At 41.0% G+C, this 14,982-nt stretch overlaps 1 protein-coding gene and 1 long non-coding RNA gene across 2 annotated transcripts; both read left to right on the plus strand.

The window, feature by feature from the left end:
* LOC146478225 (uncharacterized) lies at positions 1-970 on the plus strand. The gene is made up of 2 exons (XR_014865173.1): positions 1-100; positions 455-970. It is a non-coding gene; the product is annotated as an uncharacterized LOC146478225 (long non-coding RNA).
* A 3,328-nt stretch (positions 971-4,298) lies between these two features.
* LOC146478226 (uncharacterized) lies at positions 4,299-8,604 on the plus strand. Its single transcript, XM_085112487.1, has one exon. The coding sequence runs from the start codon at positions 4,300-4,302 to the stop codon at positions 8,242-8,244; it is 3,945 nt and encodes a 1,314-aa protein (XP_084968613.1). The 5' UTR covers position 4,299; the 3' UTR covers positions 8,245-8,604.
* Positions 8,605-14,982: the final 6,378 nt, after the last annotated feature.

Raw genomic sequence — 14,982 nt, forward strand, 5'->3', positions numbered from 1 at the left:
GGAAGGATCTTCACGCGAATAATTACTTCGTCTTATTCACTGTTTTATTCACCGTGTATACGGCTTTTCTTCCAAATGAAAGGATTCAACAAGTGACGAGGTATGTAAGTGACCAGTGATTGTATTTTCTTATAATTTCCTTTGTTATTGTCGTCAATATTCGACTTCCTCGCAAGCTTGTCCAATATGGCGGCTTTTCTCCACGTGCAATGATTAATGGACGCGTTTGCTTTTTGACGCTATATCGTCAGAGTTCCAAGAAAAAAAAATACACCATTTGTTTAATAAAGAGTTGCTCTTTGATTTTAAGGCATCGCACCCCATCGCACCTCTCACCGTTTTTCTGCTATGTGCGTTTAAAGTTTGGCAATTGAGAGGAGCAAACAATGAGCGAGTCACGATGTAACATAAAGATTTAATGTGACGTTTTCCTCTTTGCTTGATTTGTCTCTAGGTTTACAACTAAAGCTCAAGTGAAAGCTCTAGCCAGCTGTTCTAAATGACCTGCTATTTCACCTCGGGACAAAAATGTTGAGGCCTTAGGGCTATGAACTGTTAGTAGATGTCGACTAAAATATCAGAAATATCACAAGCAGAGATCCACAGAAAAATTAATAACCAAAAAGGGGAAACACTTGCGACTTAGTTCCTTTAAATTAAGAATCAGTTGTGCAGAAATTACATTCTACTAATATACTTTTTAAGTATATCTTGTATGCTTGTACAACAATTTGCATGCCTGAGCTGTATATTTCTACACTCTATGCGTTAATTGACTGTATATATTTCCATATATTCCCATACAAAAAAAATATTTGGTCACTTCAGGCATATATTTTACATCAAAAGTCAAGCATATATGAAATCTCTATTGATGATTTGACTTATTACCTCTGTGCTTTTTGTATAAATATATAATTGTGTATAAATTGTATGTAATTTGTGTTGTTAATAAAAGGGATTGACAGCTGATTTGCAAGATGACCTTCAAAGTAGATGTATGCTAATTTGATCTCAATTGGACTTGACTATTGTCAGTAGCTGAAATCTCTGGTATGCTGGGCAAACTATGTGGAGTCATCCACCTTCATATTGGTGTACAAGATACACTTCGATGTAAACAGGCCCTTAGTTTATGAGTGGGGTGGGGGGGCATGCCTTGTGAGCAGAGTTCCCCTCAATTTGTATTTCAATATTTCTCCAATCTAATTACATAATTATTGGATATGTTGTAGATTTAAAGTGACAAGTAGATGTAAAGGAGAAGGAGACATCTGGTGTGACTATAATACTGTGCCCCTTTTCCAAGTTTGATCTCAATAATTATTATTGTAATTGACTATTGTCAGTGGCTGAAATCTCTGGTATGCTCTTTTTGCAAACTATGTCGAGTCATCCACCTTCACATTGGTGTACAAAATACATTTCGATGCAAATAGGACCTTAGTTTATGAGGGGGCATGCTTTGTGAGCAGAGTTCCCCTCAATTTGTATTTCAATATTTCTCCAAATTATCCAATAACATAATTATAATTGATATGTTGTAGATTTAAAGTGACCATAAGTACATGTAAAGGAGAGGAGGACATCTAGTGTGACTATAATACTGTGCCCCTTTGCCAAGTTATGAATTACATGTGCAACATGTACAGCAGCTCTTTATTATTAATGTGATTGTTATTATTAAAATAAAATAAAAACATAGATTTAACAGTTGATAGTCTGTCTTGTTAGTACTGCACTGGACATCTTCCAAGATCAAAGAGAATATTGCTCACAGGTTTTTTGGAGTTTTTCATAAGGCTGAACCACTGTAGTAATGGGAAAGGGGGATGGGGGGGGGGGGGGGCAAAACTTTTGTGAAGTCAATATTTTTATATTGTGTCCTATCATAGTTTGTTACACTATAGAAACGAGTAATCATTTTTGAGCAGCTACTTGTCCTTACTCTGAATTTTTATTGCTTATTTGTGATTCCTTACCACCTTACCTTTTGGCTTTCACACTCTCTATGTTTGAGGGTACTAATGTACATAATCTCCATAACATTGTTTTGTGTATTGACGTTTGTATTAAAGGGCCTTATTTTCTTTTAAGACATATAATTAAAGAGGGAGCATGCACCCAGGGCCCCTCACCTTGATCAAATACACTGACTCTGTCATACAAAGTAAGGGTCTGCCCAGTAAAGGAAGGTAGAGTATTTGGCATTGTTTACAAGGTTTTTTGACTTACTTCATTCAAGATCAATTTGATGTTTGTATTTCCCTCATGCAACATGTGATGTAATAAAACAAATTATTATTGAAGAACTTGTTATGTCAAACATATATTTAGTACTCCTGTGTGGCTAAAATCTATGACTCTTGCAAGCTGAAATTGTGTGAGAGCTTTTTTCCATGTCCCTGAGTCTCATTGGCAACCAGTATACAGAATGGTTAAACAAAATTCCTATCCAGCAAGGCCGTGAAAATCTTCATTTCCCTACAATCCTTGTTTACTTCATTTCGTATAATAATATTCGGCTATTTCCACCAGAATTGGATTCCAGCAGTAATGAACTCTGAATATTTCAATGCCAGATTTTCGAGCCCGTGATCGTATATTATAATTCAAAAGGTACGATTTCATAGAAGGACGACAGGATTGGTTTTGTCGGAAAGCGTGACATAGCATGACATAACGTGACAAGAAAACATTACTATAATCATCATTAAGTGAATATTAAGTGAAAGACCATCTTCTTTGAATATTGAGCCTTTGATTGCGAAACAGTGTAATAAGATCGGTTTTGAGAGTGTGACAGCAGAGATGGTGAGATAGAGAACCCGAAGAAAATCTGTATTAACCAGGTAAAGCAACAGTAAACCAATTTGAAATAAACCTGTGACTTATTTGTCGGATACCTGTACTCGACAAAAGTGGCACCTCCGACGGGACTTAATCAAATCGAGATGACCGCAACAATTGACAAACTCTACAAGACAATCGACGCGAAGCTTCAACTATTGAAGTTCACACGCACGCAAGCAGACACCGCGATAGAGAATGGAAACTTCACAGCAATGGAAAGGCTACGCAACACCTTAGCAAAGAAGGTGGAAGAAGTCTACGACATTAAGGTTAGCGTACTAGAATTAAAATTTGAGGCGGGGGAAAAAGAAGAGGAAATCCAACTTTGGAGCACGAAATTAGATGAAGATGTGGGCGTATTTGAAACGACTATTGTTGATCTTGACGCAAGGGCTAAGCAATCTAAGAGCGCGTCGCTTGAAGCCGCAAAGAAAGAAGAAGAAGATCACGCAGCCGAGGTCAGAGAACGGAAATATGAAGAAGAAATGCGATTTGAAAAGGAAAAATTAGAGCAAAGGCTGAAGTACGAAAAGCAAATAGAGGAAAGTCGGAAAGATCAAAACAAAAAGGATAAATCAATCAACGCCAAGTTACCGAAACTTGTAATTACGAAGTTTAAAGGCACGCCTACCGATTGGCTTCGATTTTGGAACCAGTTTAAAGCAGAAATTGATTCGTCCGATGTATCCCCAATCACGAAGTTCTCATATCTAAAGGAACTAGTGGATCCGAAAGTCAGATCAACAATCGACGCCCTGCCGTTCAACTCAGAAGGCTATTTACGAGCGAAGAATATTTTAACAACCAAGTACGGAAAGGAAAGCGAAATCATCAACGCACATGTCGATAACATCATGTCGCTCCCAGTAATCCAGGGCACAAACCCTAACAAAATTTTGGAGTTCTACGAAACATTGTTACCGAATTTGCAAGCTTTGGAAACCATGGGCAAGATAAGGGAGGTAAATGGATACGTCAGGATGACGCTAGATAAACTGGAGGGCATTCGAGGGGATTTAGTGCGAACTGACGATAGTTGGCAAGACTGGGACTTTCCGCACCTGTTAGAAGCACTGCGAAAGTGGACCATCAGAAACCCGCCCAAACACAGTGTAGAGAGACAAAGCCAAGACAAGTTCGCACCTCACAAGCCAATGAAACCTTTTCTGCCGAAGAACAGGAGTTACCAAACACGCCAAGAAGAACCAAAAAAGAAGACCGTGCGTTTACTGCGAAAGTGTAAACCATCAGTCCGTCAACTGCGACAAGGTGATCACACTACAAGAGCGCAGAAGAGAGTTGCATCGTAAACAGTTGTGCTTCAACTGCACCGGCACAAATCATAAGGCCCCAGAGTGTCGCATTTCTGCGTGCTGCAAGTTTTGCAACCGAAGACACCACTCTTCAATTTGCCCCGAGAAGGTACCTCAACAATCGCCGGAGCCTATGTTGGTAGCTACTGGGAAAGGGTCCGTCACTTATCCGGTGGTCGTTGAGAGCGTGGGTGGAATTCATTGCCGCGCGCTGTTAGACACAGGTGCTGGGAGCTCCTACGCATCTGCGGCCTTACTCCACCGCATGGGGAAACAGCCAGTTCGAAGAGAGTTTAAACGCATCGAAATGATGATGCAGGCGAGCAACAGAGAGATCGAAATTTACGACGTTGTTATCAGCAGTCTGACGGGAGAATTCCAGCTTCGAACCGAAGTGACTAAGGTGGACCGCGGTACGCTACTCAGTTTGGAAAACCCTCGATACAAGGATCTGGTAGGACGGTACGATCACCTGAAAGAAGTCACAATGGATGACGTTGACGATAAAGAGGAGCTTCCCGTGCATCTTATCCTCGGAACAAACGAATATGCGCAGATAAAGACCGAGACCACGCCCAAGATCGGGAAGCCAGGAGAACCCATTGCCGAATTAACAAGATTAGGATGGACCATCATGTCACCTGGAAGTGAATCCGATCTCACAAACATGTTCCTAACCCAAACCTCTGCGGCTGACTATGAAGCGCTGTGTAGACTCGACGTGCTTGGTCTACAAGACCACCCAGTTGGCGACCAAGATCTTGTCTTCGAAGAATTCAAAGAGCAACTAACAAGAAACCCGGAAGGATGGTACGAAACAGGCCTCCTCTGGAAGGGAAATCACCTACCCCTCCCTAACAACAAATATGGCAGCCTTAAACGACTAGAGAGCCTTGTAAGAAAACTGGAGAAACAACCAGGCATGTTACAGAAGTATGACGGGGTCATTCAAGATCTGTTATCCCAAGAAATAGTCGAACGAGTGCACAGTGAACCACAAGGGAAGGAGTTTTACATCCCGCATAAGGCCGTGATTCGAGAGACCGCGGGGAGCACGAAGATTCGAATTGTCTACGATGCGTCCGCCAGAGCAAGCGAGAAAGCACCATCACTCAATGACTGCCTAGAGCCTGGGCCGCCATTGCAGAACAAACTTTGGAGCGTACTCGTGAGGAACCGGTTCCAACCCGTGGCCCTAGCAGGGGATCTGAAGCAAGCCTTTCTACAAGTGAGAATCCGGGAGGAAGACAGAGATGTGATGCGATTTCACTGGCTCAAGGACCTAGACACTAAACACGTGGAAACTTTACGCTTCACACGAGCACTGTTCGGTTTGTCCACGTCGCCATTCTTGCTTGGGGGGGTGATTGATCAGCACCTAAAAAATCTTCAGAACATCTACCCAAGGGAAGTAGAAGAGATCCGACGAAGTCTCTACGTGGACGACTTAATCAGCGGCGATAAAACCGTGGCTGGCGCACGGCATCTGAAACAAGCATCGCAGTCCATTTTCAGAGCAGGGAAATTTGAACTGCACAAATGGCATTCCAATGTCCCTTCCCTGGAACAGTCTACACCCCACGAAGGAACAATGGAAGAACGACCCACTACCCATCAAAATGAAAACCAGAACTACGCCAAGGACCAGTTGGGAGTCAAGCAAGGAGAAACGAAGCTGCTCGGAGTACCATGGGACAAACGAGAGGATACAATCCAAACCAGTTTCCCTGGCCCGATTACGAAAGCAACTAAGAGAGAAGTCCTCGGAAAGATCGCCAAGATCTACGATCCCCTCGGTCTAGCATCACCAATCACTTTGGAAGGGAAATTTCTTTACAGAGAAGTGTGTGAAGCCCGAATCCCATGGGACCAAGAGCTACCCCAGGGCCTCGAGATCCGTTGGCAAATCTGGGGGAACAACCTTACAGACAAGGTAGAAGTACCAAGAAGCATTGCCCAGCACCAAGAAGAGATCATCAGCATCAACCTTCATGCCTTTGGCGACGCGAGCAGCCAGGGCGTGTCGGCTGCAGTTTACGCCGTCACATACCAACCGACGGAGGTATCACAAGGACTCGTGACAGCAAAGTCCAGACTAGCGAAGAAAGGACTTACCATACCAAGACTCGAACTAGTGTCGGGGCATATGGCAGCCAATCTTGTGGATAACGTTAAAGAAGCACTGCAAGGTTTCCCAGTTGAAAGTGTTTATTGTTGGCTCGATAGCAGCGTAGCTCTTCACTGGATCAAGGGGGGCGGAGACTACAAGCAATTTGTTAGTAATCGAGTGAGGAAGATCCAAGAGAAGAAGTACATTCAGTGGAAGCACGTGGGTACAAAGGAAAACCCTGCCGACCTGGGTAGCCGAGGCGGGCACATAAGTAACTGCTCAGATCTGTGGTGGCATGGGCCAACGTGGTTACCCTTCCCAGAGAGTTGGCCGGCTGATATTGTTACCACCCCTACCAAGGAATCACAAGCCGAAGCCAAGATCATAAGGGAAGTTTTGGGCGTGACTGTGAAGACGGATGACGATCTAGACCTGGTGATGCGCAAGTACGATCTATGGAAGGCCATCCGAATCTGCTCTTGGGTGGCACGGTTTACAAGGAACTGCAGAGCTAAGCGCCAGCAGAGGAACACAGGACCAATCACTACCGAAGAGACAGCCAACCAGTTGCAGTTCTGGGTAAGAAGATCACAAGTCAGGAGTCAGGGCACCATCAAATTTGACGAAGATCGAATGAAACTGAACCTTCAAGAGAACATAGATGGGATATTTGAGTGCCGAGGACGTATTCAAGGACACTACCCAATTTACCTACATGATGATGACGTGTTTACTGGAAAACTAGTGACACACTTCCACGCCCAGACCCTACATGGGGGAGTTGGTTTGACCATGGCCAAAGTACGTGAGACGTATTGGGTACCTAGATTGCGCCAGCTTGTTAAACGGCTTATCAAGCGTTGCTATGGCTGCAAAAGGTTCCACGTATCAGCATTCGCCAACCCTCCTCCAGGCAACCTACCTACAGATAGGACAGAAGGAACCTCGCCCTTCCAGGTTGTTGTAATAGACTACGCTGGACCAATCAAGTACCGTGATAGCAGAAATAAGGAAGGGAAAGCGTACATAGTCCTGTATGCATGTAGCCTGTCTCGAGCCTTGTACCTCGAACTGACAAAGACCATGGAGACCGAAGAGTTTATCAGTACCTTGAAGCGGTTCATAGCAAGAAAAGGTCGCCCAGCCAAAATCTACTCAGACAATGGCAGGACTTTCGTAGCTGCCGCGAAGTGGTTACGAAATGTGATGCGAGATGAGCGCCTCCATGACTACCTCGCCAAGATGAACATCAAATGGCAGTTCAATCTCAGTAGAGCCCCATGGTGGGGTGGGCAATTTGAACGAATGGTCGGAATTGTCAAGCAAGCCTTCAACAAATCTGTCGGAAATGGAACACTCACCTGGGCAGAACTGCAGGACGTACTGCTGGACGTGGAGGTCGCGCTGAACAACCGTCCTCTGAGTTATGTGGAAGAAGATGTGCAGCTCCCATTGTTGGCCCCGAACATGTTACAGTTCGGACGCCCTAACTTGTTGCCTGATCCTGAAGCACACCATGAAGAGAATCCTGATCTGAGAAAGCGTGCGAGATATCTAGCGAGATGCAAGGATGTGATCTGGCGAAGGTGGTCTGCCGAGTACCTAAGGGGACTACGAGAAAGGCACAACATGAAACATAACGGAAGGCAGCTATCTCTAACCAGTGGGGACGTCGTTATTATCAAGGGTGACGAGAAGAATCGCGGCCAGTGGAAGCTAGGGATCGTAGACGAGCTGTTTCCAGGAAGTGATGGAGTCATCAGGGCCGTTAGGTTACGAGCTGGGAAGTCCTATCTAGAGAGACCCATACAACACCTATACCCGCTGGAGCTATCCTGTGACAGGACCGCAGACAAACCCCAAGCAGCACTGAATGCAGAGGCGCCAACCTTCAGGCCGTCCAGAGACGCCGCAGTCGCTGCACGGGCGCGAATTCAAAGTATAGCAAGTGATGAGGAGTCTGGTTGATGACAAACAATGGTCTTTGTAATTTGAACATTTGATTGAGACATTTTGAGCATATTCGCATTTATTGTAGTCGCGTCTCGGATTATTCATATTTGCCACTGTAACCGAAGTGTCAAATAGGGGGAGAGAGTGTCGGAAAGCGTGACATAGCATGACATAACGTGACAAGAAAACATTACTATAATCATCATTAAGTGAATATTAAGTGAAAGACAATCTTCTTTGAACATTGAGCCTTTGATTGCGAAACAGTGTAATAAGATCGGTTTTGAGAGTGTGACAGCAGAGATGGTGAGATAGAGAACCCGAAGAAAATCTGTATTAACCAGGGAAAGCAACAGTAAACCAATTTGAAATAAACCTGTGACTTATTTGTCGGATACCTGTACTCGACAGTTTTGCAATTGTATGGAAGTGGTAATTACATGGGGGTGAGTCGAAAACGAAGACTCAAAAACGAAGACCGAAGACCGAAGACCCACTGGTCTAAAACGAAGACTCACTGGTCTAAAACGAAGACCCATTGGTCTAAAATGAAGACCCACTGGTCTAAAACGAAGACCCTGTGGTCTATTTTTGCATAAATTAAAATGTCATCTGAGAGTGCGACAAACTTGACAGTTGCTTAATATCTCAGTCGGTACAACACGTGTCAAATTGTGTAACGCAATAAGACTGTAACTGTCACAGGTGCGCTTGATTCGTTTCAAAGGCCGGGCTCAATGGTGAACTGTGTGTGACTTGCAAAGTTCTACAATCAAATACAGCACATTCAATGTCCCCGGGAAAATTTGTAGTTGATATAAGTGTTAAAACGAACAACATTTATTATTATAGAACTGTTGCGGTTTTGATCATATGTCGAAAGTGTCACACAACAGATTTGAAAAACGATATTTTAGACTCATCCCACAAGCCAAAAAATCTTATTGCTTTGACTTTTTACAAAATAGGCTTTTCATTTTGTATAAGATCACGTTTACATTTCAAAGGCTTGTGCCGTTGTGGCTGGACGAGAAAGCTCTCACGTAGGTCAAAAGATGACTTATCTTTAAATTTTTGTTAAATGAACAGTCCTTGCATTAGAGTAAGTTTTCATTTCAATGTGTCAGAGCTTGAGTAATAATTTTTGTTCTGATGGCACAGCTCAGATGGTTCTGCTACTTTAATTAATAGTATCACACTGGTGCACTAGGGACGCCTGCATGACCTTTCACTACAATAACAACAACAACAATCAGGAGCCCACGGGCTCCTGCAACAATTTATTGGTAGTTCCATATATAGATCGCAAAACTAACATAATAACAAACTACAAAACTTAAACTACTGTGGTAAGCAATTTGAATCAAGTTATAAAAAAAAACTAATCAATCAATTAAAAGATTCTTAAATGTCATCCGAGGTACAGAATCGCTCATATTCAAGACCCGGCTCTATGTGAATATATCTGTTGAAAGTGCATCCTTTCTGTTGACGCTCGAAATTTGTGTCCATTTATCATGTTTATAAATATCTTTTGAATACGCATGATTCGCATATGGGGCGATTCGCACCCGGCCAAAGTTTTCAATTTCTCGTATTTTATGGTTATATTAAAAGGTGCAACTTGGCACACAAAGCGTGAAAACTCACAAGTCATTACAAGATCACAAAATCGCAAAATAAAGTTCTCGACGGAAACAAACAGTCGAAACAGTAACAGTGATAGTAATCATAATCGGAGAACATGAACTCTGCGAAAACGAAAAAAAAATTGTTTGTTTTTGAAGGCCTAATTAAGTTACTTTCAACTGCCCAATAGAAGCTCTAAAGGACCCTTTACTACTACCCCTCAAGCATTCCCTCAGTAATAAACGACAAATTTCTTGATGGCACTAGATGAACAGGAGAAATGCAATAATGTTCGTCAATCATCACAAAATCGCAAGATCGCAACTGAAACTGTAACAAATAACTATAATCATTATAACGAAGACGTGAACCTCTACAAGTCCAATAAAATGATTGCTTTTTTTCTGAAGCCCTAAGTCACAACTTTTAACTTCTTAATAGGCCGCTTTAAACTACTGTATAGGAGGGTAGGGGTGAATAGGTTCGGGCATCGACGGATTTGGCCTGTTTGCAATCGAACACTTTTATGTTTGCGATACTTTCCGCAGAGGATTGTTTCTTTTTTAAGAACTGGGGAAGCTTGAAATTTCGAAAAAACGCCATTCTCAACGCAGGGATGCATTGGAGAACGATAATGTAATTTTCCCGGGGAAATCAAATTCTTGTAGCACGTGGTGAATAAATTTATTTGCGAGTCACGCACAGTTGACCTTTGCGCCTTTATATGATAAGGACACTCACCTCGTTGTGATTTGCTCATATTTGAAAAATAGAATATTAGTGACGACAAAATATACTAAAAGCGTCACTTAAACGTATATTTCTATACTGTTGAAATGTAATTGCGTTAACAATTTGACACGTGCGACTGAGATATTAAGTAACCGTCAAGTTTGTCGCGCTCTCAGATGACATTTTAATTTATGCAAAAATAGACCACACGGCGTCTTCGTTTTAGACCAGCGGGTCTTCGTTTTAGACCAGTGGGTCTTCGTTTTAGACCAATGGGTCTTCGTTTTAGACCAATGGGTCTTCGTTTTAGACCAGTGGGTCTTCGTTTTAGACCACAGGGTCTTCGGTCTTCGGTCTTCGTTTTTGGGTCTTCGTTTTCGACACATCCAATGGAGCAGTTTCGGCTGCACCGGCTTTCGATCGATCGATCGCTAGGATCGCCGTGTAAACCTAACGTTTTGAGCGTTATATTAGTCAGTCGATGTCCGCTAACGGTAACCGGAGAAAACTTCTCGAATAAATTACCGAATTAACCGATTTTCTGCCTTTTTGAAGCGAAAATTTGTCATTCCTTGAGATCCGCACAGCACGAAGGTTTGTTACAACTGACCTCAAACCGACAATTCGCCCCAGCATGCTTTGCGGACCGTGTCCAACCACCACTGCTTTAACTAAGAGCTGAGTCAGATACTGACACACATTACCTAATGTATTCTGATTGATTAGGGCACACAAGTTACTGGTAAATTGATAATTTCTGAAGGATTTGCCATTTCTTTTGAGTACTGGATGGTGATTTGATTTGGTATCACACGTTTAATTGACTTCAGGCAAGGGAAGTATTATACTCAACCAACACTCTGCTGAATTGTATAATATAATCTCTTCTCTGATCTTGCAACTCTTGCTTTGACGACAGATGATTACTATTGTCAAACTCCCCAATTCCTGAATGATTGGCACAGTGTTGTGAGACCTTTGCTGAACTGTGTAAATTATCCAGCGCTTAATGTGGGAATTTGTGGTCCCTTGACAATAATGTTAGCTAAGAACTAAATCTGAAAATTGTCAAACCTGGCTCTTATTTCAAACCCTTCCTGGGCTCTGATTGTCTATTAGGCCACAATCTAAGTCATCCAGCATATTGCATAATGTTTGTGGGACTGGACCAAGCCTAACCAACTGCATTGATCAAAGGTCTAGAACAATAAAAATACATATTCAAAATAATAATTCAAAATCATATAAATTTGTCATACCATCAGTTACAAAACTATATCTAAAAAGATGTTTCAAATTTCTTTTTAGCTGGTTAGCAGAATAAACAATAAGGCTAGTGATGTTTCTTTAACCCATAAGATAGAATGAATAGTAATTCTTTTTTTTTTTTTGGGGGGGGGGGGGGGGAAGGGTCTAACAAGCATTGACTGTAAAACTTCATGTTTCATCTATAATCACTCTATAATTAACAGTTTTGTTAACAAATTATACTTAAAAATTCTACATACTTGATGAGATAATGGTTACACATAATTTTATTAGTTACCCCTTAACAGGGAAGGGGAAGGGAGTAAAGGACCCATTGGAATCCTTGGAATGTTCAACATATATATTTTATAGACTTGTCATTCTTCAATAAATATTGAATGCAGTTTTTTTGCAAGCTAGTATTGTAGTGTCTGAAAGTTTTTCTTTTGTTTGATTATCAGTGGAAAATAACAATAAACGGTAGGATTTACTGAGAAGTATAATTTTTATGCTTAGACCTGCTGGCTACCACAAATTTCTTGCTAATATTTACTAGCAATAATAATTACATGAATGAATATTACATGAAGAAATGATAGACCGGGTTGTTTTCACCAAATTATTCAGTAAAATCCATCCACTGCCAAAATAATTATGTCAGTAAATTTGCCAATTACAAGTGTTAGTGTTTGATAAGGATATAATTATGATGAAAGTGGTCACTTTCTGCACAAGGCTATGCAAGCATTATCTGCAGGTCATATGCCACACAAACCTGGGGTACTTGGCTTCCATGTTTATGTACAACGGGTACACTTGCAGTAGAATGAAATCGAGCAGGGGCCTTCTCTTGTATCTCCTCAATATAATAGCGTCCCAATTGAACCCTTCAAGGGAAGACTTGGTGTTTTTCCTCATATAGCACAGAAAGTCACACCACCGCTCATCTATTTTTTTTTTCAACAACTGGTACTTGAGGCATGATTGCACGCTTGTCCACAAGGGAACCCACAGTTTCCTTGTCTCATACTTCTTCAATGGAGTATTTGAATGTTTTGTCAGATGAAGGGAAAAATAATATTTTAAAAAAGTTAGATTGTTTTAACTTGCATATTAATGTACAGTACATTAACAGAGTACAATTAAACTATCATTACCTTCAAATTTTTGCCATCTTTATTTTAAACTCAGTGTACATTATTTGTTTAGTTATAAAAAAAACTCCAAGCAATATATTATGTAATAACTTTTGTATATTTTTAAGATTGAGGAGGCTTAATATTCATAAGTCTCATGGTTTCTTTTATTGAGATCTATTGAGCCTGATCCTCTTCACTACTTGAGTTTTTTTTTTTCTTTCATTTGTTTGTCTGTGTACGTGTGGGAAATAAATAAATGTAAAGATTTTAAGGTACTTCTGCATTTCGAAGTCCAGCTTTAGGCTTCAGTATTATCTTTACCTGTTTTTTAACTGGTCAAGTTGGGTCGCTCTTCACTGTCACAGTGTGTTGACTTTCTTGCAGAGAAGATGGTTGTAAGTAACAGGCAACAAGTCTTTATTCTCAACTGCCTATACTGTAAATTAAAGTAAACTTCAAATCTGTATGTACTATTACATTTGAGATTAAACTTTCATCTGAAGGTAACCTAAAACCACGGCCTTATACACTTTTTAGGACAAATAATTAATTGTTCTTATTTTGCATGGAATATGGAACAGTGAGAAAAAAATCTGTCAAAATTTCTCAAAACAAAATCTCTCAAAAATTTAGGAAAAATGTTCAACACACCATTACCTCCGCCTGAAAGAGGAAATTTTTTCTGAATTTTTTTTTTTGGCAAACTGGCCATGGGCCGTGACTGAAAAAAGTGAAACTTTTGCTCTCGTGTGTGGCGTTTGATCATCGTGGAGATGTCTTCAGCGTTTCCCTTGTGGCAAAACCGAAAGGGAATTAATCGAAACGGCAACCTGAGATGGACTCCACTCCACAACAGATCAGTCATCTCCAAATTTTTATCCACAACAAGGTTTATAGATGTTAAAGAACTTCTCTATTTTTCCATGATAACCTTCACTAGTAAATAACATGTTCGAATTATTCAGAACGTTGACGACACCAATGTCCTTTTTATTACGTTTAATGTTTCCAAACTTGCGAACGGCTTCACCAATTCGTTCTCCTACCGCTTTTTCTCCCAAACTGACTGATATAATGATATTTTCCGAAAATAAATTTTTCACAACAGCGACAGTAATCAGTTTAAGCTGTATGCATTTTGCCGTGATTTACCGTCGTATGACAGAAGTGGCAAACTTCTTACGAAAAAACGGCTGATGTTTAGTCGGCTAGGAATTGTTTCACTGAGATAATTCAAAACCCGTCTTTGAATTGGAGTGTTTCTAATTTTTGGTGTGAAAAAAATAAAATAAAATAACCGTGACGCACACATAAAAATTACAAAACTCCGAGTTTGACATTTCAAATCTCCCTCCAAAACAAGGAAAGTTGGTAGGGGGGGTTTCCGGTTTGGTTAACTTCCGCAAATGACCAACGGACTTCCTGTCGGTCTTTCATTGTTATGCAGACGACCAATCAAAAAAATGATATTTTTCCATTATCCCAGAGTCTCTCCTGTCGCCGCCCCGCTGACCAAAAAGCCTGAGGACTCTGGGTACGAGATTGGAGTCGTCATGACGCCATTATCAAGTTCGTAGTAATAATAGAAATAAAAAAAGTCAATGTCAGAAATAGTTCAGCAAAAAAATTAAGATAATGTCGGAATATTTAATGTAACGCAATTAGTTTAGCTTGAATTGAGTCCGATTGGACATTGAGAGATGGTGTTTTAAAACTCTCTAATTAGCAACATTTCGTAAACTATTAAGCAATCAAGCTTATTCGTGCACTTCTTAAGGACAGAAAAATACTATCTGTCAAGGTCTTTACGGACATTACGGTGTTTGTTAAGAGGATGCTTGCCAACAGAAGAAGATTGGTATTTATGCTCGACCACGCGCTGGTGTAAATGCCTAAGTGTAAACCCTACATAACCGAGCATCCCACAATTTACACTGAAATATATCTATTGAGCTCAAAGATCTTAGCCAGGAGATTGACACAGTCATCCAACCGATTTGTGTTG

This window comes from Pavona decussata, unplaced genomic scaffold, assembly GCF_977016875.1.
Source record: "Pavona decussata unplaced genomic scaffold, jaPavDecu1.1 SCAFFOLD_65, whole genome shotgun sequence".
Taxonomy (NCBI): Eukaryota; Metazoa; Cnidaria; class Anthozoa; order Scleractinia; family Agariciidae; genus Pavona; species Pavona decussata.